This window comes from Mercenaria mercenaria, chromosome 10, assembly GCF_021730395.1.
Source record: "Mercenaria mercenaria strain notata chromosome 10, MADL_Memer_1, whole genome shotgun sequence".
Lineage (NCBI taxonomy): Eukaryota > Metazoa > Mollusca > Bivalvia > Venerida > Veneridae > Mercenaria > Mercenaria mercenaria.
In genome coordinates this window covers 48,159,860-48,183,545 of record NC_069370.1, presented here as the reverse complement: position 1 = coordinate 48,183,545, position 23,686 = coordinate 48,159,860, and the positions used below count along the sequence as shown (strand labels likewise).

At 36.2% G+C, this 23,686-nt stretch overlaps 1 protein-coding gene across 1 annotated transcript; it reads left to right on the top strand.

The window, feature by feature from the left end:
• Positions 1–18,207: 18,207 nt before the first annotated feature.
• Positions 18,208–21,666, top strand: LOC123561664 (beta-1,3-galactosyltransferase 1-like). The gene is made up of 2 exons (XM_045354177.2): positions 18,208–18,364; positions 19,102–21,666. The coding sequence occupies exon 2, from the start codon at positions 20,048–20,050 to the stop codon at positions 21,515–21,517; it is 1,470 nt and encodes a 489-aa protein (XP_045210112.2). The 5' UTR covers positions 18,208–18,364; positions 19,102–20,047; the 3' UTR covers positions 21,518–21,666.
• The last annotated feature ends 2,020 nt before the right edge of the window (positions 21,667–23,686 follow it).

The following is a 23,686-nucleotide window of genomic DNA, read 5'->3' as shown; positions in this document are numbered from 1 at the left end:
ATGAATTCCCAAGCATTATTTCCTAATCCGCTACGCTCAAACAAAAATAAATTATGTATCCTATAATCAAAGAGAATCAACGTGAACAAACAGAACAGATTCATAAATTAACATTTAGACATTGTTATCGGCATTGCCATAGTATAACACTCAACTTCAGTCAAATAAAATATCAATTCATTAATTTCTACATGTAAAACATACGGTTATGAATATACTTTCCGGGTCATTATGCTGCGAGGCACCTACTCATCCCTACTTCACCCCATCATGGGAGGCGGTAGTATAAAGAAACCAAGGTTCAACACCAGCCACCTACTTCTTATGCCCTGACACCCATTTTCCAAAATTTATTGCCGAAAACATACATCAATCAAAGTTATTTAACGCACGAAATAATTATACATCATACGCCTCAATACCTTTGAAATACGATAATACCTCGATTTCTTTAAACCTAGGATACACATATGTAACAAATACTCATAATCAGCAAATATTTAATTACTAATGTCGTCTACACATTTCCTTTATCATCGTTTCTTGTATTTCAGCCTAAACATCTGTCACAAGGCTTTTGTCTTTGTATCATTATTTACCAGATTGTTTCCAAGAGTGTAGAGTTACATTTCACGAAAATTGTAAGTTTTGAAAAGAATTGTGATATTACAAACATGCAACAGATGGCAAACAATAACTTTTAGTAATTACCTTTGTCTAGAAAACAATATAATGCTTACAACATCTTCCTATAAATGCAATATTAAAAAGAGCATTTACCGTAAATTTACTGAAACAATGAAATAAGAATCTGTCGAAATAGCTTCATCATTAAATCAAAGTTTGTCCTCGTTCCTAGGCATTTTAGAGTACTTACTGCAACTGAATGCTATTTTCTGTGAGTTTATACGGGTATAAACCACATTGTGACTTCTTGCAAATTCATGAATTATGACGATTAACAAGAAGTCTTCCAGTGTGGTTAATACCCATGAACGCACAAAAAATGGCATTCAATTCTTATATTTAAATTTTACTATAACTCGCAACAAAAATAACTGATTTGCTTTCCAGGAGAATCAAAAAATCAAAATAAATATCAAGATATCGATGTTTTCGTCGGTTTATAACAGAAAAGTAAAAAAGACCCGCCCACGTCCAACTTTAATTCGCCTTTCGATAAAAATACAGTTTCTGGTCTTTATTAGTCCCATACTGGTTGAAAACCAGTTTCCGGGACTATAGGAATGCGCTTTTCCGTCCGTCCGTCCGTCCGCCGCAATTTCGTGTCCGGTCCATAGCTCTGTCATTCATTAAGGGATTTTAATATTACTTGGCGCAAATGTTCCCCATAATGAGACGACGTGTCATGCGCTAAACCCGAACCCCTGGCTCAAAGGTCAAGGTCACACATAGATGTCAAAGGTAAACAGGGCCTTTTTCCTGTCCGGTCCATAACTTTGTCACCCATGAAGGGATTTTAATATTTTTTGGCACAAATGTACCTCATAATAAGACGAGCTTTCAGACCCGTAGCTCAAATGTTAACATGGCATGAACAGGGTCGTTTCATGTCCGGTCCATAACTCTGTCATTCAATAAGGGATTGTAATATTGTTACGACTCAGGGGTGTTGCGGAGATGGGTAGGATTGGCGTACTGAAGAACTCTGGGTAAACTTTACTTAAGTAGTCGAAAAGGCAAATAGGGCATAGCCAGGTTGACTCAGTGTACCGTTAAACTAACTAAACCAGAGAGACTATAAGACTCAGGATAACAGTTACTGAAATTTATTTATGTTGATATATCATACTGCAGAAAATACAGGTGAAATCAACACACTAAACAAACGCATCTGACTGATATCAAATGTAATCACAAATTCTTCTTGATAATAAATGTATTCATCAATTGATGGTTAAATTCTGTCAGTGTAAGTACAAACTTATCAAATAAGATTAAGACTGTTCCGGCTTTTCGTAGATTACAGGTAGCGAAGCGAGTTACAATGAACTTTAAAACTGTTTTACAAAACAATACTGCGCACTATTAAAGGCACAAAAATGCAAGATTCAATACACATCTCCTTTTGGATTAATCTATTTATGACTGATGTGGCGTTCCATTCCATAAGTTGCAAATATTGACACGGATATAAAGACAATGTTCAGCAACAGATATTCCTTCTATAAAAATATAATCACTTATATTCTCAGTACTTTAGCCAAATCCATTAATTGTCTTTACTTTAAATAAGGAATGAATATGTAAATACATTTGTGTAAATAAAACTTGTAGAAATGTTACTAAATGTCGTATCAAAAGGGGCTTTTATAGACCTGTGGCTTATAATTAAGATAAATTCTTATTGCAGAGCAACTTTCTTACATCTATGTTCAGCATAGTGTTCATTTTAATGAAAATCTATTGAAATAAGCCAAACGTGGTTTTAGGTCTGAAAGCTTGAGCTGAAGTGATTGCAGATGGCCAAAATCGGGCCCTTTTATAGTTTTCCAGAGAAAGTGACCCAAAAAGTTACCAAAACAGTCAAAATGGGTTACTTTGGGTAAATTGACCAAATGGTTAGTGACCGACGGGTCACAGTGACCAAATGGTCACAGTGACCTAAAACGTTAAACTCCATGTTAAACACTGTCGAATCATAAAAATGGCGATTTTATGTAATGTTTACATGAAAATAACATCAAAACATACTCTATTGGGTTAATTCTAGCATGTACAAGTGGTTTAAACATCTTTGTAGATGACAACGATAATTTATGTTGCTTAGTAAAGGTAAATAATTCAACAATGCAATGCGAATAAGGATGTATATCCTGTCAGGAAATGTGACAAATTCAGTGAGTTATCATAAAATATTGTGATTTACACAAAAGTAGGATTGAATAAAAGGATGACACTTGTCTTAAACAAACAATTAAATACTGTAGGTTAATTGTGCAAAGTCTATAGTGATTCACATGTAGGAAAATGTTACAAAATCTGGATGAAATGTGCACCAGCCGAAACGGATGTCTCTCGGGAAATGTAAACAGAGTTCGGATAAGATTAAAACGAACATGGAGGGTATGATATGAGTTTGGTCTGTCATATTATGTAGATCAACACATATGTGTACAATTCTGTGTTTCGTTACTGTCAGCTTGCAAAAAAAAAAAACGTCACTGAAACAGTTCAAATCATAGCCAAGATCAATGACTGCTCATAATTACAAGAAACTGGTAAGTCCCCATTGTTCGAGGCGTTACAATATTACTTGGCACAAATGTTCCCCATGATTAGACGACGTGTCATGCACAAAATCCGACCCCTGTCTTAAAGGTCAAGGTCACAATTGGAGGTCAAAGGTCAACAGCGCTTTTTTCCTGTCCGGTTCATTACTCTGCCATCCATGAAGGGATTTTAAAATCACTTGGCACAAATGTTTTCCATGATCAGACGACGTGTCATGCTAAAACCCGTACCCCTGTCAAGGTCACAATTTTAGGTCAAATGTCAATAGGTTTTTTTCCTGTCCGGTCAAAACTCTGTCATCCATCAAGGGATTACAATATTACTTGGCATTAATGTTCCCCATGATGAGAAGACATGTCATGCGCAACACCCAAAACCCTAGCTTAAAGGTCAAGGTCACACGTGGAGATCAAATGTCAATAGGACTTTTTTCCTGTCCGGTCTATAACTTTGTCATGCAAAACAGGGTTTAAATATCAGTTGGCACAAATATTCCCCTGCATGAGAAAACGTGTCATGCGCAAAACCCGGGCCCTTAGCTGAAAGGTCAAGGTCACACTTGGAAGTCAAAGGCCAAAAAGGCTTTTGTCCTGTCCAATCTGTAACTCAGCAATCCTTAAACCATGAGAAGGAGTGTCATGTGCAAGAACCAGGTCCCTAGGTCTAAGGTCAAGGTCACACTTAGAGGCCAAAGGTCAGATACAAGAATGACTTTGTGCGGAGCATTTCTTCTTTGCTCTGGACGTTTTTTCTTCGTACATTAGTGTTCCTTCAAAGCATATGGAATGTTCCGGACGTTTATCTTCGTACTCAAGAGTTTCTACAAAGAATATGGAATGTTCTGGACATTTCTCTTCGTACTCAAGAGTATCTTCAAACAATTTGGAATGTTCCGGACGTTTGTCATCGTACTCAAAAGTTTCTTCAACAATATGAAATGCTCTAGACGTTTGCCTTCGTACTCAACTGTTTTTTTCAAACAATATGGAATGCTCTGTACGTTTGACTTCGTACACAAGAGTTTCTTCAAACAATATGGAATGCTCTCTGGACGTTTGTCTTCGTACACAAGTGTTTCTTCAAACAATATGGAATGCTCTCTGGACGTTTGTCTTCGTACACAAGTGTTTCTACAAACATTATGAAATGCTCTTGACGTTTGTCTTCGTACTCAAGAGTTTCTTCAAATAATATGGAATGTTCTGGACGTTTGTCTTCGTACACAAGTGTTTCTTCAAACAATATGAAATGTTTTGGACGTTTGTCTTCCTACTCAACAGTTTATTTAAACAATATGGAATGTTCTGGACGTTTGTCTTCGTACACAAGAGTTTCTTCAAACAATATGGAATGCTCTGGACGTTTGACTTTGTACTCAACAGTTTCTTCAAACAATATGGAACGTTCTGGACGTTTTGTCTTCGTACACAAGTGTTTCTTCAAACAATATGGAATGCTCTGGACGTTTGTCTTCGTACACAACAGTTTCTTCGAACAATATGGAATTCTGGACGTTTGTCTTCGTACACAAGTATTTCTTCAAACAATATTGAATGATTTGGACGTTTGACTTCGTACTCAACAGTTTCTTCAAACAATATGGAACGTTCTGGATGTTTGACTTCGTACACAAGTGTTTCTTCAAACAATATGGAATGCTCTGGACGTTTGATTTCGTACTCAACAGTATCTTGAAACAATATGGAATGTTCTGGATGTTTGACTTCGTACTCAACAGTTTCTTCAAACAATACGGAATGTTCTGGCGTTTGACTTCGTACACAAGAGTTTCGTCAAACAATATGGAATGTTCTGGATGTTTGTCTTCGTAACCAAGTGTTTCTCTAAACAATATGGAATGTTCTGGACGTTTGTCTTCGTACACAAGTGTTTCTTCAAACAATATGAAATGCTCTGGATGTTTGACTTCGTACTCAACAGTTTCTTAAAACAATATGGAAAGTTCTGGACATTTTGTCTTCGTACAAAAGTGTTTCTTCAAACAATATGGAATGTTCTGGACGTTTGTCTTCGTACACAAGTGTTTCTTCAAACAATATGGAATGTTCTTGACGTTTGTCTTCATACACAAGAGTTTATTCAAACAATATGGAACGTTCTAGACGTTTGTACTCGTACACAAGAGTTTCTTCAAACAATATGGAATGTTCTGCACGTTTGTCTTCGTACACAAGTGCTTCTTCAAACAATATGAAATGTTCTGCACGTTTGTCATCGTACACAAGTGTTTCTTCAAACAACATGGAATGTTCAGGACGTTTTGTCTTCGAACTCAGGAGTTTCTTCAAACAGTATGGAATGTTCTGGAAGTTTGTCTTCGTACTCAAGAGTTTCTTAAAGCAATATGGAATGCTCTAGACGTTTGTCTTCATACACAAGTGTTTCTTCAAACAATATGGAATGTTCTGGAAATTTTTCTTCGTACTCAAAAGTTTCTTCAAACAATATGGAATGCTCTAGACGTTTGACTTCGTACTCAACAGTTTCTTCAAACAACATGGAATGTTCTGGACGTTTGTCTTCGTACTCAACAGTTTCTTGAAACAATATGGAATGTTCTGGACGTTTGTCTTCGTACACAAGTGTTTCTTCAAACAATATGAAATGTTCTGGACGTTTGTCTTTGTACACAAGTGTTTCTTCAAGCAATATGGAATGCTCTGGACATTTGACTTCGTACTCAAAAGTTTCTTCAAACAATATGGAATGTCCTGGACGTTTGTCTTCGTACACAAGTGTTTCTTCAAACAATATGGAATGTTCTGGACGTTTGACTTCGTACACAAGTGTTTCTTCAAACAATATGAAATGTTCTGGACGTTTGTCTTCGTACACAAGTGTTTCTTCAAACAATATGGAATGTTCTGGTCGTTTGTCTTCGTACAGAAGTGTTTCTTCAAACAATATGTTATGTTGTACACAAGTGTTTCTTCAAACAATATGTTATGTTGTACACAAGTGTTTCTTCAAACAATATGGAATGTTCTGAACATTTGACTTCGTACACAAGTGTTTCTTCAAACAATATGGAATGTTCTGGACGTTTGTCTTCGTACACAAGTGTTTCTTCAAACATCATGGAATGCTCTGAACGTTTGTCTTCGTACACAAGTGTTTATTCAAACAATATGTTATGTTGTACACAAGTGTTTCTTCAAGCAATATGGAATGCTCTGGACGTTTGACTTCGTACTAAACAGTTTCTTCAAAAAATATGGAATGCTCTGGACGTTTGACTTCGTACTCAACAGTTTCTTCAAATAATATGGAATGTTCTGGACGTTTGTCTTCGTAGCAAGTGTTTCTTGAAACAATATGGAATGTTTTAGACGTTTGTCTTCGTACACAAGAGTTTCGACAAACAATATGGAATGTTCTGGACGTTTGTCTTCGTACAAAAGTGATTTTTTAAACAATATCGAATGCTCTAGACGTTTGTCTTCGTACACAAGTGTTTTTTCAAACAATATGGAACGCTCTAGACGTTTGTACTCGTACACAAGAGTTCTGGACGTTTGTCTCCGTACTCAGCAGTTTCTTCAAAGAATATGAAATGTTCTGGATGTTTGTTTCAGTACACAAGTGTTTCTTCAAACAACATGAAACGTTCTAGACGTTTGTCTTCGTACTCAAGAGTTTCTTAAAACAATATGGAATGATCTGGACGTTTGTCTTCGTACACAAGTGTTTCTTCAAACAATATGGAATGCTCTGGACATTTGACTTCGTACTCAACAGTTTCTTCAAACAATATGGAATGTTCTGGACGTTTGTCTTCGTAACCAAGTGTTTCTTCAAAGCATATGGAATGTTCTGGACGTTTGTCTTCGTACACAGGTGTTTCTTCAAACAATATGAAATGCTCTGGACGTTTGACTTCGTACTCAACAGTTGCTCTAAACTATATGGAAAGTTCTGCACGTTTGTCTTCGTACACAAGTGTTTCTTCAAACAATATGGAATGTTCCGGACGTTTGTCTTTGTACACAAGTGTTTCTTCAAACAATATGGAATGCTCTAGATGTTTGTCTTCGTTCAAACAATATGGATTGTTCTAGACGTTTGTCTTCGTACACAAGCTTTTCTTCAAACAATATGGAATGTTGTACACAAGCTTTTCTTCAAACAATATGGAATTTTCTGGACGTTTGTCTTCGTAACCAAGTGTTTCACCAAACAATATGGAATGTTCTGGCCGTTTGTCTTCGTACACAAGTGTTTCTTCAAACAATATGGAATGCTCTGGACGTTTGACTTCGTACTCAACAGTGTCTTGAAACAATATGGAAAGTTCTGCAGGTTTGTCTTCGTACACATGTGTTTCTTCAAACAATGTGAAATGTTCTGGACGTTTATCTTCGTACACAAGTGTTTCTTCAAACAATATGGAATGTTCTGGTCGTTTGTCTTCGTACAGAAGTGTTTCTTCAAACAATATGTTATGTTGTACACAAGTGTTTCTTCAAACAATATGTTATGTTGTACACAAGTGTTTCTTCAAACAATATGGAATGCTCTGAACGTTTGACTTCGTACACAAGTGTTTCTTCAAACAATATGGAATGTTCTGGACGTTTGTCTTCGTACACAAGTGTTTCTTCAAACAATATGGAATGTTCTGGACGTTTGTCTTAGTACGCAAGTGTTTATTCAAACAATATGTTATGTTGTACACAAGTGTTTCTTCAAGCAATATGGAATGCTCTGGACGTTTGACTTCGTACTAAACAGTTTCTTCAAACAATATGGAATGCTCTGGACGTTTGACTTCGTACTCAACAGTTTCTGCAAATAATATGGAATGTTCTGGACGTTTGTCTTCGTAGCAAGTGTTTTTTGAAACAATATGGAATGTTTTAGACGTTTGTCTTCGTACACAAGAGTTTCGACAAACAATATGGAATGTTCTGGACGTTTGTCTTCGTACAAAAGTGATTTTTTAAACAATATCGAATGCTCTAGACGTTTGTCTTCGTACATAAGTGTTTTTTCAAACAATATGGAACGCTCTAGACGTTTGTACTCGTACACAAGAGTTCTGGACGTTTGTCTCCGTACTCAGCAGTTTCTTCAAAGAATATGAAATGTTCTGGATGTTTGTTTCAGTACACAAGTGTTTCTTCAAACAACATGAAACGTTCTGGACGTTTGTCTTCGTACTCAAGTGTTTCTTAAAACAATATGGAATGTTCTGGACGTTTGTCTTCGTACACAAGTGTTTCTTCAAACAATATGGAATGCTCTGGACGTTTGACTTCGTACTCAACAGTTTCTTCAAACAAAATGGAATGTTCTGGACGTTTGTCTTCGTAACCAAGTGTTTCTTCAAAGCATATGGAATGTTCTGGACGTTTGTCTTCGTACACAGGTGTTTCTTCAAACAATATGAAATGCTCTGGACGTTTGACTTCGTACTCAACAGTTGCTCTAAACTATATGGAAAGTTCTGCACGTTTGTCTTCGTACACAAGTGTTTCTTCAAACAATATGGAATGTTCTGGACGTTTGTCTTTGTACACAAGTGTTTCTTCAAACAATATGGAATGCTCTAGATGTTTTTCTTCGTTCAAACAATATGGATTGTTCTAGACGTTTGTCTTCGTACACAAGCTTTTCTTCAAACAATATGGAATTTTCTGGACGTTTGTCTTCGTAACCAAGTGTTTCACCAAACAATATGGAATGTTCTGGCCATTTGTCTTCGTACACAAGTGTTTCTTCAAACAATATGGAATGCTCTGGACGTTTGACTTCGTACTCAACAGTGTCTTGAAACAATATGGAAAGTTCTGCAGGTTTGTCTTCGTACACATGTGTTTATTCAAACAATGTGAAATGTTCTGGACGTTTATCTTCGTACACAAGTGTTTCTTCAAACAATATGGAATGCTCTAGACGTTTGTCTTCGTACACAAGACTTTCTTCAAACAATATGGAATGTTCTGGACGTTTGTCTTCGTACACAAGCTTTTCTTGAAACAATATGGAATGCTCTGTACGTTTGTCTTCGTACACAGGAGTATCTTCAAACAATATGGAATGATGTACACAAGTATTTCTTCAAACAATATGGAATTTTCTGGACGTTTGTCTTCGTACACAAGTGTTTCTTCAAACAATATGGAATGCTCTGTACGTTTGTCTTCGTACACAAGAGTATTTTCAAATAACATGGAATGCTCTAGACGTTTGACTTCGTACTCAAGAGTTTCTTCAAGCAACATGAAATGTTCTGGACGTTTGTCTTCGTACACAAGAGTTTCTTCAAACAATATGGAATGCTCTGGACGTTTGACTTCGTACATAAGTGTTTCTTCAAACAATATGGAATGTTCTGTACGTTTTTCTACGTACACAAATGTTTCTTCAAGCAATATGGAATGCTCTGGACGTTTGTCGTCGTACTCAAGAGTTTCTTCAAACAATATGGAATGTTACAAGTGTTTCTTCTAACAAATTTGAATGCTCTGCACGTTTCTTCCAACAATATGGAATGTTCTGGACGTTTGTTTTCGTACTCAAGAGTTTCTTCAAACAATATGGAATGCTCTAGACGTTTGTCTTCGTTCGTACACAAGTGTTTCTTCAAACAATATGGAATGTTCTGGAAGTTTTTCTTCGTACTCAACAGTTTCTTCAAACAATATGGAATGCTCTAGACGTTTGACTTCATACACAAGTTTTTCTTTAAACAATATGAAATGCTCTAGACGTTTGACTTCATACACAAGTGTTTCTTTAAACAATATGAAATGCTCTAGACGTTTGTCTTCGCACTCAAGAGTTTTTTCAAACAATATGGAATGCTCTGGACGTTTGTCTTCGGACACAAGTGTTTCTTCAAACAATATGGAATGCTCTGGACGTTTGTCTTCGAACACAAGTGTTTTTTCAAACAATATGAAATGTTACAAGTTTTTCTTCAAATAATATGGAATGTTCTGGACGTTTGTCTTCGTACACAAGTGTTTCTTCAAATAAATTTGAATGCTCTGGACGTTTTTCTGCGCACACAGTTGTTTTCAAACAATATTGAATGCTCTGTCCCCATGTTCGGTCTCAGCTGAGGTTTGAAATTTTGACAGACTATTTTACAAAACTTTCCAATTCAATTAGCTATAATATGAATTCGTTTACAAAAAAATCATTTACTTAACAACATGTTTACACTTCATCTGATTGATCAGAAATAAAGTTTTATAATCAAACTCAAATGATACTCAAAATGTTTTGTGAACATGAAGTCAGGGTGGTTGTCTTCGCACACAAGTGTTTCCTCAAATATGGTCGGTTGTTTTAGACGTTTTTTTTGCCCACAAATGTTACCTCAAACATGATTGATTAACCTTGACGTTCGTCTTGGCAAATAAGTGTTTCCTCAAACAAGATAGAATGCTATATAGACATTCGTCTTACAACAGAAGTGTTTCCTTAAACAACAGTGGTTATTCCGGACGTTCTTCTTTGCTTACAAGTGTTTTGTCAAACATCAATGGCTGTTTTGTACGTTCTTCTTCGCGCACCAGTGTTTCCTTAGCCAATATGTCATTATCTGACGGACAAAGGAGTATGTTGAAGCTTCGATCGTGGTTGACTTTTTTAATCCCCCGCCACGAGTGGTGGGGGTTATAGGAATGGTCTCCGTCCGTCCGTCCTTCCGTCCTTCCGTCTGTCCGTAACACTTTCGTATCCGCTCCATATCTCCTAAACCCCTTGAAAGCCCACCCGCTTAGCTCAGTAGGTAAGAGCGTTGGTCTACGGATCGCAGGGTCGCGAGTTCGATCCTCGGGCGTGGCGTATGTTCTCCGTGACTATTTGATAAACGACATTGTGTCTGAAATCATTAGTCCTCCACCTCTGTTTCATGTGGGGAAGTTGGCAGTTACTTGCGGAGAACAGGTTTGTACTGGTACAGAATCCAGGAACACCTGTTAGGTTAACTGCCCGCCGTTACATGACTGAAATACTGTTGAAAAACGGCGTTAAACCCAAAACAAACAAACAAACAAATAAACCCCTTGAAGGATTTTCATGAAACTTGGGTCAAATGATCACCCCATCAAGACGATGTGCAGAACTTATAAGTCAGCCTTGTCGGCTCAAGGTCAAGGTCACAACTCAATGTCAAACGTTTTAGTCTTCCATTTTGTGCCCGCTCTATGTCTCCTAAACCCTTTGAAGGAATTTTATAAAACTTGGGTCAAATGATCACCTCATCAAGACAATGTGCAGAACCCATAAGTCAGCCATGCCGGCTCAAGGTCAAGGTCACAACTTAGGGTCAAATGTTTGAGCCTTCCATTTTGTGTCCGCTCTGTTTCTCCTAAACGCCTTGAAGGATTTTCATCAATCTTGGATCAAATGATTGCCTTATCAAGACGATGTGCAGAACTTATGAGTCGGCCATGTTGGCTCAGGGTCAAGGTCACAACTCAGGGTCAAAGGTTTGAGCCTTCCATTTTGTATCCGCTCTGTATCTCCTAATCCCCTTGAAGGATTCATATGAAACCTGGGTCAAATGATCACCTATGTAAGACGATGTGCAGAACTCATGAGTCAGCCATACTGGCTCAAGGTCAAGGGCACAACTCAATGTCAAACGTTTTATCCTTCCATTTCGTGTCCGCTCTATATCTCCTAAACCCCTTAAAGGAATTTTATAAAACTTTGATCAAATGATCACCTCATCAAGACGATATGCAGAACTTATGAGTCAGCCATGCCGGCTCAAGGTCAAGGTCACAACTAAGGGTCAAATATTTGAGCCTTCCATTTTGTGTCCACTCTGTATCTCTTAAACCCCTTGAAGGATTTTCATCAAACTTGGGTTAAATGATCACCTCATCAAGAACTCATGAGTCAGCCATGTCACCCCAAGGTCTAGGTCACAACTCAAAGGTTTGAGCTCTGTATCTCCTAAAGGATTTTCTTGAAACTTGGGTCAAACGATCGCCTCATCAAGATGATGTGCAGAATTTATGAGTCAGCCATGTCAATTCAAGGTCAAGGTCACAGCTCAAGGTCAAAGGTTTACCCTTTTACTATCCATAACAGTGTCGGGAGATTTAGCTGTCTTTCAGACTGCCTTGTTCTACATGTTATGAAATAAGGACCCCTATGTTTCCATTTTTATACGCCCGTTTTGGAAAAAGTTGATGCTTTATGTTGTTAACCCTTTTCAAGTGGGCGCGAGGTAGGGCGGGTGGATGAAATAGATGTCCGCTCAATATCTAGAATATTTTTTCTCGGAACTAAACCAAGCTCATACAAAGTGTGTATCTGTATAAACTCTAGGTCAAGTTCATAACGAGTCGATTCAGAGTTATGTCAAAATTGACCATGTTCGCTGGATAGCTTGAGTATTTATTCTTGAAGCTAAACCAAACTCACAGAAAATGTGTACCTCTATAAAATATAGGTCATCTTTATTATAAGCTAGCTCCGACCAGTATATCAAAAGTTTGAATCAGTCAAAAGTGCCAAAAACTGTCCATCTTTGCTTTCTACGCAGAAGCTGTATTACTATAAAATTTAGGTTAAGTTCAATAACGAGCAAGTCTCGGAATATTTTCTCTTGAATTATGACCTTCAATTTTCATTTTCATTTTCAGACTTAACAAAACTTTTACATAGTGAATATATCTATAAAATCTTGAACAGCCAGATAGGATTAGTATCTTCTCGATTATGACCTTTGAATTTATCAAAATTACACACGTTGACAGAGTCCGCAAAGTGATGTAGTATTATTCTTTACTGTCTACACTGAGGATTTTTTTTGACATGTGACATGTTCGCACTGCTGAAAATTGTGCAATGTAATGAGGTTTTAATGAAATGTTATAAATTTGTTTTTAAACTATTAAAAAGGTATATAATGTAACTTTTAAGTGCAGCTTAATTCAACATTCTCTCTTTAATCAAATAGAACGGTTAAGCAGAAAATGTTGAAATAAGGAGAAATTAAAATGCAGTAAAAACCCGATAGCTCTTGACCGCTAGGGGAAGAGCAAAATGTTGTTTAAGAGATCTAAACATAAAAGTACATGTATAACAAAGTGTTCAGGGACCTCATTAACCGCGAGTGATTGCGGGAGCCCAAGTCAACGATGCTCGAGCAAGCGGTGTTCAACTAAAAGCATCGATTAAAAATATTCTCTTATGATAGAGATAGTACCAAGATGTGGTAAAAGTCAATATAATAGATATTTCTGACTGGTGTTTGTCATTTTATAGCAGTTGTTTTATTGCAATAAATTGTTTGAAATGATAGTATGTGCAAATAATGCTGCGACTGACTACCTTTGAAAATTAAAACATTTTAAGTAGTTCTTAAGTTCAGAATCGATTTGTTTTCAGCGATTTTGAAGCATGTCATATTATTTCTCCTGGCTATTTGTGTATAATTTCCATGGAAACATGTTGAAAAATAAATATTGCCAGTAACGCTAGCAATCAATACTGAGGTGATCATGTAGCAAACTACAGCTGCGTTAACGTATTAACCCTCATCACCCTTTACGCAGCTAAATTTCTAAAATGCACTTGTCCATCATTCAGTTTGGGAAGTACCACTTATTAATCAAAGGGGTGTTCACTGAAAATTTACTGACTGAATAGCGAACAGTGCAGACCAAGATTAGCCTGCACTCTGCACTGGTTGCAAAACCAGAATAACTTGCCACAAGCAGGCTAAATGTTAATTTATTCTCGTTATTTCGAATTAAATTGCTCACTACGACCATTTTGTAGGAGCAATGACTTCACACCAAGAAAAAGTAAATGTTAAAAATAAATTATTTATACAACAGTGATACGATACAAAGGTATCAATACCTTTTTGTTAAAATATAGCGAATATCAATTTGGCATTGAAACAAAAAAAAAAATATGTTCATGTCCTTGGTTTGGTTAGTATAGCTGTTACCTTTCCATTCTTTATAATAACAAAACTATCTAAAAATCCACGAATGTTGAATAGATATGACAATGATTGATTTTGAACCCTTGTCCATACCTAGATTTGTACCAGAAATAAGTGTTCAGCTCTGCCGGTGCATTCAATGATTGTATAAATTGATTATAGTTGGTTAATATAAACCCAAGGGCACAGTTTGACGAATAAGACGTTGTGACGTCCTAGGGGAGTATCAAGGTACATGTTCTACCGTAAGTCTCTGACACTTTCCTAATTTTAGCTAAAATTCGTTCACACAGCCAGAAGATGGATTCTCATTCCCGATCATATGAGTTTAATGACATCCTAACATCTTAGTGTGAAGCTGTGTTCAAGGAGCCTATAATTTCAGTTTATGTAAATCCACTTTGCTCTTGATGTATGAAATACTAGTAATTAAATATAGTAGAACATTACTTTGAATGTTAAAGGATTGTAACTAAAAAACGGTCAAGAGACAAGGATTGTACTCTTTCTTACAAGAGCATTTGTTATATGTTGAAACTTTTTTTTTCAAAAATCGTTTCAGTAAGCTTGTGTCGCAGTTGACGTAAAAGGCTTATCAGTGTTTTAATTAACGATAGCTCTGTAGGCAAAAGTAGAAGTGCTTTGTTTGTAACTTTAAAGTCTTTGCAGTATTTTTTCGAAAGAGGGGACAGAAAAACTAACGTTACAAAAAGGAAAAACTGAAAAACTGATATAAAAATAAAATATTAGAAAAATCAGAAATGCCCGCTTCCCTGAATTCCTCCTGTGGCCTTTCTTAACTTAATTAACATGAAGTTATTCTAGAGGATGTGGGTCCACATTTCTAGTTCACAATGATATAAAATATGCAGTTCCCAGGTTCTGATCGCTGTTGCCTTAATTTTGTGTCATTTTCTCTTTTATCTGAACATGGAATGTTTCAGCGAAATTGAAAAATCTGCTAAAGTTGTGAGACAAATTCATCATATGGCATGAAATCGACCAAACTTCGAAAAGAAAACTAAAAGATACCTCAACATGGAATGCTTCAGTTCTCACTGACATCTTAAAGAGAGTTATCGTGTTGGATAGATTATTTTTTTAAAAATAAACTTTAGCTGCAAGTATTCCTGAAGTATTCCACTAGACTTTCCTTTTCATTCTTGTTGTTGAAAGCAAAATTACGACTATATAAAGATGACAAAAAAAAAGCATAAAAACTGAAAACATACTTTGAGCTGCATATGAACACTTGACACAAAGAATAGTCACGAAAATGAGTCGTACGACCGTATATTGAAGCAGTGCCCTATTAAGCTCCCAAGGGCGAATTTGCGCCATTTCTTTTGATAGTGCAAATTCTAGCAATAATTTTATCTGGAGTGACTGGATCAAACATGACCCATGTCAAGAAAATGGCGTATGAGAAGTGCAATTTTCATTTTAAATAATAATATTATCGGTAATTTTTTCAGAACATATTTTTATTTCCGATTTGTTTTTACAGCTTTATACTATTGAGGTGATGAACTAACTATATGAATGTCTTTACTACGTACGGTGTCCCGTTTGGGCCATCGCCGCTTACTGTGAGCTCGAAACAACGAAACAACGATACTGCGATGTTGAAAAGTCGATATAACGAAACTAAGATGGTGAGAAGTCGAAACCACGATGATGACAATACTTAACTACAATAGTGAAAAGTCGAAACAACGAAATCACGAACGTGAAAAGTCGAAATTATTTCGTACTGTCCCCATCGTACTTTCGACTTTTCACCATCGTAGTTTCGTTGTTTCGACTTTTCACCATCGTAGTTTCGTCTTTTCGCCATCGTACTTTCGACTTTTCGACATCGTAGTTTCGACTTTTCAAAATCGTAGTTATCGCTTTCCTAATGCCCGTGCGCACAGGTCTGTTAACCACTTCACGGGGTGGAACCTAATCATATCGTCTATGATGAAGGTACTTTGTTACTCTTTTTTGTACGTGACTAAATATAAAATTGTTTAGGTAGACATTTCGTTTGATCAAATTAGGATGCGAATCATGGTGGTTTAGTAGCGCTTTTATAGAACTCAATTGTATTTCGGTTTTAGAGTAACAACTTTCACATATGTATATTCCATTCTTCTTCAATCAACTAAATTGCAGCGGGAAATACTTCCCCCTGACTTTGATTATATACATACTGATCTCTCTGTTAGTATCTTTTTTCAGGACCAAGCAGCTGACTGACCTAGATTGGGCAAACTGATCGTTTCTTGACCCGACTCACATTCACTTATTTTTAGGAAGCTCAGCCTACAATTTGGGCGTAGGGCATACACCAGACTGCCTTTAAACACGTGTATTAGCAGTGCATTTCTGGGGTTTATTTGGTATGAAAAGGGCCGGGTTCCCAAAAATAAATAATATGTTTTTCCACATTTAAAGGCTAAAATCCATAGATCTCCAATTAAAAAAAATGAGAAAAAAATATTAAAATCTTTCATTATATCTATGGAGGCCCGACAGTGAATTATTATGATAGTATTTACAAAAATAATGCTCATGTGTGCCTTATTACTTATTTTGCTTTTTTACTATTTAAAACGTGTATCCGTCTCAACTGAAAAGGCTTCGGCCTCCTTTTTAAATTATTGAGAGAAAAAAAATCACTGATAAGCACTGTATGTATAACGGAGATTTATAATTGTGATTTTAAATACATAAATATTATAATTATATAGTTCCATTAATTGAAGACCGAAATATCTCCCTATCTTCTTTAGACAACACGATTACGTTCTACCTCGTGTAATGGCAAACGTACCTGTGCACATGGGCATCAGGAAGGTGATAATGTGAGGTAAAAAGTCAAAACTACGATAGTGAAAAGTCAAAACAACGATGGTGAAAATTTGAAAGTACGATGGTGAAATGTCAAAAGTACGATGATGCAAAGTCGAAAATACGATGATGAAAAATCAAAACTACGATGGTGAAAAGTCGAAAGTACGATGGTGAAAACATGAAACTGTGATGGTGAAAACTCTAAAGTACGATGGTGAAATGTCGAAACCACGATGGTGAAAAGTCGAAACAACGAAATCACGATGGTGAAGTTTAGTGTTTTCATGATATTCATAAACGACGGCAGCTCTTAGTTCAGTTATACATCAATATTAACATGCAGTTTATTGTATTATTCTCCGTTTAAATATATTGTTGAATGCATATGCTATACAATGTCTTACTGGCAGTATGTATATCCTTTCCGCAGCCTTAACGTACTAAAACGTATTAGCGTCCGATGGCCCTTTCACGCTTCCGTAGAAACAACATTTACTACACGAAATTTATTTTGAAAATATTTCTGAAATGTCTAGGTCTGCAGCTCCCAAATACAGTATATCTTACATCCGAGGCATATACTGACACTCTCCGACAACATAAAAAAGAAACGACCTTTTGAGCGATTTGATGAAGTTCCAAAATTATCAATGTACCCTTGGTCCGTTACGGACCCCTGTGGGATTTGTGTTTATCCCGAGCTCAAATATCTTTTCGTAAATGAAAAAGGCTGACATGCCGCACTAAAGCGCAGGTAATTTCAATTCGTAAGAAAGTGCTGAAAACTGTCTCCTAAATAGCAAAAAAAAAAAAAAAAAAAAAAGTCCACGCGCATACATTTAGACGGGGTGACCCCTGACTATCTGCGAATCAAAACAAAATACGGCTTTCGTTTTCAAGTTTAGCATTTCTGCTTTCATTTTCTTTACTTCAGGTCGAGTGAAGTCAGTTTCTGTGTTGTCAAAAACATATATATGCCTGGCGAGATTGCATAAATATGTGCTGGCCGTCCTAAGGTTATGCTGTATATTCTACCTTGTTTAATTTGTCATCATGTGGAATTTGGCCCTATGGAATACTTAACAAACTTATCACGTTTCAAACTTCCTCATTAGGCCTACTATGTGTCTTCAATCAGAAATATTGAGCGTTTATCACTTTAACGTTGATTTAACAGTAATGAATATAGTTTTTCTAGTAAGAGTTCTTAAGCATGTTCTTCCGGTCAGAGTTAAGTGTGTCATTCAATTGTTATTATGTTAGCGTATACCAGGGTTTAAATGCAAAAACTATCGTTTTGAAAGCTAGGAGTATTAGATGTTTCAGGTAAAGATTTTAATTTCTAGTTATTAAAGTTCAGAGCTCTTTTATTTACCCTTTTTCTAGAGTAAATTTTGTTACATTTACAGGTACTGTTAATCAGACCCGTATTGTTGACTGTACTGTCAGTCAGTCGCGCATTATGTATGGTAAGTCAGTCACTGGCGTATGGTGTACAGTACTGTCAAGTCAGTCCCTTTGGACGTACAGTACTGTCAATTAATCCCTCATTGTGTAGGTTGATGTCAGTCAGTCCAGAATGGGCGTAGTACTGTCTGTCTTTCAAGTATTGTGTTATGTATGACATTGTCAGTCAGTCCCGTGTTGTGTGCAGTCCCTCCCGTATAGTATATAATGCTGTCAAACAGTCCCGTTACAGTGTATAATACTGTCAGTCAGTTCCATATTGTGTACCTTGCTGTCAGTCACTTTCGTTTGGTGTATAATACTGTCAGTCAGTTCCATATTGTGTACCTTGCTGTCAGTCACTTTCGTATGGTGTATAATACTGTCAGTCAGTTCCATATTGTGTACCTTGCTGTCAGTCACTTTCGTATGGTGTATAATACTGTCAGTCAGTTCCGTATTGTGTACCTTGCTGACAGTCACTTCCGGTGTATAATATAGTTAGTCAGTTCCGTATTGTGTACGGTACAGGAGTTTGTTATGGGTAAAAATGAAACTTCCTCATATATCGTGAAAACTGAAAGAATTTATCTTATCAATTGCTTTCGCTTTTTCAGAGAAATAAAAGAAACAACATATAATTTTGGGAATGTCACTATGTCGCAAAGATCCAAGTTCATTCATTGTCTTGAAGGGAAAAAACAAGGAAAACTAATTAAAAACATACACTTCTTGAATAAAGCAGCACAAATACATATTATATAGAGAAAAATCAGCAACAACAACACAATACTGAGTCAAGTTATAATGTGATAAGTACGAAGTATTAAATTGCTCATATGCCGGCCATATTCTGGGCTAATATTCGTAATTGGATAAATTTCCCAAGAGTTACATTATTGTAAATGTTAACATATTTCGTTAAGGCAGAAACAATCCCAGTTCATCTGCGGAGCAAAACTATGAAACATGCATTCAAGTGCATTTTTATTCGGTCATGTAAACTTCACTCCTTAACAGCGAAAAATGCAGACAAAAACACCTGCATGTTGTATGTTTGACAATATTGATAATAACAGCATCACTGGATACGTTAACAGATTTAAAAGAAAACTGTGAATCTTGGATACAGAAGTGTCGTTAATTCTCAAAATGCGTGAATTCAGATATGATGTTACTCTAAATGTATACGTTTCCATGGTTTTCATATAACAGGAACTATCAGCAATGTTGTTATGCAAAGTATAAATCGATTGAAATAGTACTATGAGAATTGCAAGCGGATTAATGAAGACACTTAATATGACTCGATAATAATGCGTTGAAAAACACTCGAACACATACCAGGCAACATTGTGACATTTACATTGGTGGTTACAGTAATAGTTATAGTGCATTATATGAAAGTTATATTTCCGTGTTGTTATAGATAATACGTTCACATAGATGAGGAAAATGAACTCAGCAGTTATTCAGTTCTCGTGGGAGTATGGTTGTGGTTAGTTTTTAATACAGTTGTATTTCAGTACTGGTTGTTATATTCGCCAATGCAAACTAAAGTATATGGCATCCAAAATGAAAGTGAAGAAAAAATGGACATACTTATGTTGCGGCAAAGTACCAACAAAATTCATTTTACTTATGTTTTTAGCACTGACAATATACGTTTGTATAAGCCTCGTATCTTCCACATCGATGCTGTCTCTGAAAGTGGACATGTTTATAAAAATGCGTGACATTACAATGGATACCCGATCTAAGAACATATCTGCTTATAATGAAACAGGTGCTCGTACATTTGAAATTGATAAAGGACGCTCAAAACAACGCCTCATCCCAAATATTGATGATACCAATTTCAATAACAGTTTTAAAAAATTTGATGGTAGCGCAAAACCATCCTACAATGTTAATTTTAATGATGCCGTGAATGGGCTACCGGTCAAAATTCAAGACAATCAAGAAAATAATTTACCTACAGTATTAGAATCTGACAGTAAAAGGAAATATACACTGAAAGAAAACATAACTGAAAGCAAAGAACCAATAGTGGATATTGTTGAATCAATGGTCATCGACAGAAATGAAACTTCGAGATGGTTTGAACCTTACAGTGAGGAAAATGAAGAGAATAAAACTAGCAGTGGTGTTGACATTTTCGGAAACACTGAGCATGGGACGGACAAGAAACGAAAACTGAATTGTGATGAATGCTTTCAACATAACTTTAATTATTTGATAGAAAACGATATATGCAAACTTTACGACTCTGTACAGATTATAGACTTGGTTATTCTCATAACTACTAGTGCTAAAAATACAAAAGCTAGGGCGGCTTTACGCGCAACATGGTTAAGTTTCACAAGAAGAAATACAGCAAATATCCGATATGCCTTTTTATTAGGTGAAGAAAAAGAAAGTAGATATAGTGAAAATGTTATCAGGGAAAATGACGCATTTCATGATATAATAAAGGAGGATTTTATAGATTCTTATATGAATTTAACCTACAAAACAATAATGGGATTTAAATGGGCGGCCACGAAATGTGCGCATGCGCTGTTTGTTATGAAAACAGATGATGATATGTTTGTTAACATACCAAATGTTCTGAAAATTACCAAAGGTCCTCTAAGTGGCATTTTACAGTCTGCTATAGCGGGATCATGTAACCAGAAAGCGAAGCCAATTAGAAACAGGAAATCGAAGTGGTATGCATCAGTGGACAGTTACCCGCAACAATTTTATCCCGGATTTTGTTCCGGGACAGGTTATGTGACTAGTATGAATGTAGCGGCAAAAATTTACCGAATTTCTCCGAGCGTGCCATTTTTTCATTTAGAAGATGTTTACGTTTCACTTTGTTTACGGAAATTAGGTTTTAAACTTCAACGCGTGCCAGGATTTAACGCAGGTCGCAGAAAATTGGACCCATGTTTATTTAAAGGAAACATACTAGTCACAGCTCATCAGATGTCACCAGTCATGCTCCGCTTGATTTGGAACAGGCGCTGTACGAGATTACACTTTTAGAAGTTGTCTAGCGTTGGAAGTGTTGATATGATAATTTTCACTCAGTACTGTTTTTGTATACTTTTTTTTACTTTCTTGATAGATATGTTTATGCTAATGATATGTACGACAAAGGTTGAAATTTTGTTAATAAGAATTCTCAATTTAAATTTGTGTGTTTTTTTTTGTGGGATTTTTGTTGTTGTGTTCTTACCATTCTATACAGACAAAAGGCGGGGGCTGTACAAAATGTGTATCTTATCATTCTCGCATACCAGAAGCTTACTGGTTCCCTGTTCCGTCTTGTGATTATGGCAAATACTGTATGAGAATGTATGTCATAAACACCGACCGAAGTGGAGGTATGATGCACAACTGTACTAACAGATGTCTGTACCATCCCGCTGATGTGCCTAGGTATTAAGGCTTTGCATGGGCTCAGGTTGGCATAGCGATGCATACCGACACTGAGGCTGTATGTCTGATATACCGCATGATGGAGTACCTTTGCATGTGTGTAAACAATGACATAGAAACGTTAACGAAGGCTCCGGGTGTCTCGGACTGGCATGCTGGATACAGATTGGAGGCTGGGGCATTAAAGAGTAAAAGAGGTTTGAATCTCATCATATGCATTACACAGTTTAACATGATTTTTGTGCTGACTCTTTATAACATGTTAATTGCTGATAGTTTGTATTTTCTTGTATAATTCTTTAGAAAGAGTAATTAATACAATATATGGAGAAAATGAAACACTAATCAATTAAACAACCAGATCGCCAAGAGAGCTCAGTAGGTGGACCACAAGCCTTTGAATCGAGATGCCACGAGCTCGGTCTAAGGGCGTGGCATATGTTTTCCTTGATCATTTTACAGACGGCAATGCACCTGGTGTTATTTGTCCTCCATGTAGATGTCATATAAAAAGTTCTGGTGCAGAATCCAGCAAACAAGCAATCGGTCAAACAATTATCTTCACTCAAAAAAGTCACTTTATATTTGATATAATCAGGCTAGAGGTATTTTCAAAGCGGGTTGAATTTGCTCGAGATTGGTATATGGAAAACATTTGTTACAGTCTTCTGATGTTAAATGTTTATATACATTTTATATTTTCATATTTAAATGTTATTACCTTTGTTTTGAGAGATACACAGAAATAGTGCACGACTTAGGTGCACAATGCTGTTTCGAAAGAAAGATTCCAAATTAATTTTTTTTATAACATACGTCACTACTATCGTACTGTCTATTGTTGATATTATATAAATAACATAAACTTCTGGGATAGCCTAAGTAATACAGTGCCGTGAGTGAACTGTTACTGCTTGACATTCAATTATGAATGTATAGGTATCGCACAAACAAAAGCATAACATTAAAGTTTAATTCTGTACGCAACGTTTCAAATGTAAATTGGCCGAGAGGTAACGCGCTCCGTCTAGTACTTTTTCGTCGTGAGTTCGATTCCTGAACCCGTATATTTTTTGAATTGAAAAGTGTGTATAATTTCTTATTGTTCAATAAAATTCAACGAAGACTCACAAGCCAATAAATTTGGTTAACTGAAATATGTCAATATTCTTACAATATTCTTATATGTAATTATGTTTAAATACGCTTCGCTTTTAATAATGTAATAATTGAAGCTCACCTGTGACGTTAAAGCACAACGGGATGGTTTTATAAATTTTATGACAATCTTATACCTCACTTTAAAAGCATTGCCCGGCCTTAATTTCGGTATTGATTAATTTAAAGATACTGTGGCCGACTTTATACGAAAATAAGAACAAAACAATGAATAAAAAACCGTGGAAGAACAAACTTACGTAAAGTATGTAAAGCAAAATGAAAAAAAAAATCTTTGAACTGATGCAAGATTCGAAACAAACAATCTTTTTTAGGCCTTATGAGAAAAACATCTGCAGTTTAAATTGAAAATTTGGTTTCATTGAAAAAAAACTACCTGTGAATATATCATCGTTACATTAAGTTTTCGCTGAAAGTACTTTATGCTTTAATTACTGAGTAATTGTTTTAGCTTTAATTCAAATCATTCATAGTTTCAATGAGTTTTGTAATTCATTTATCACTTTTATTATCTCTGTTACAGTCTGAAAACGACTGAGAAGGGCACTTGAAGCGTCTGCCCTTTTGGCACTATCCCGAGTGTTTTGAATCAGC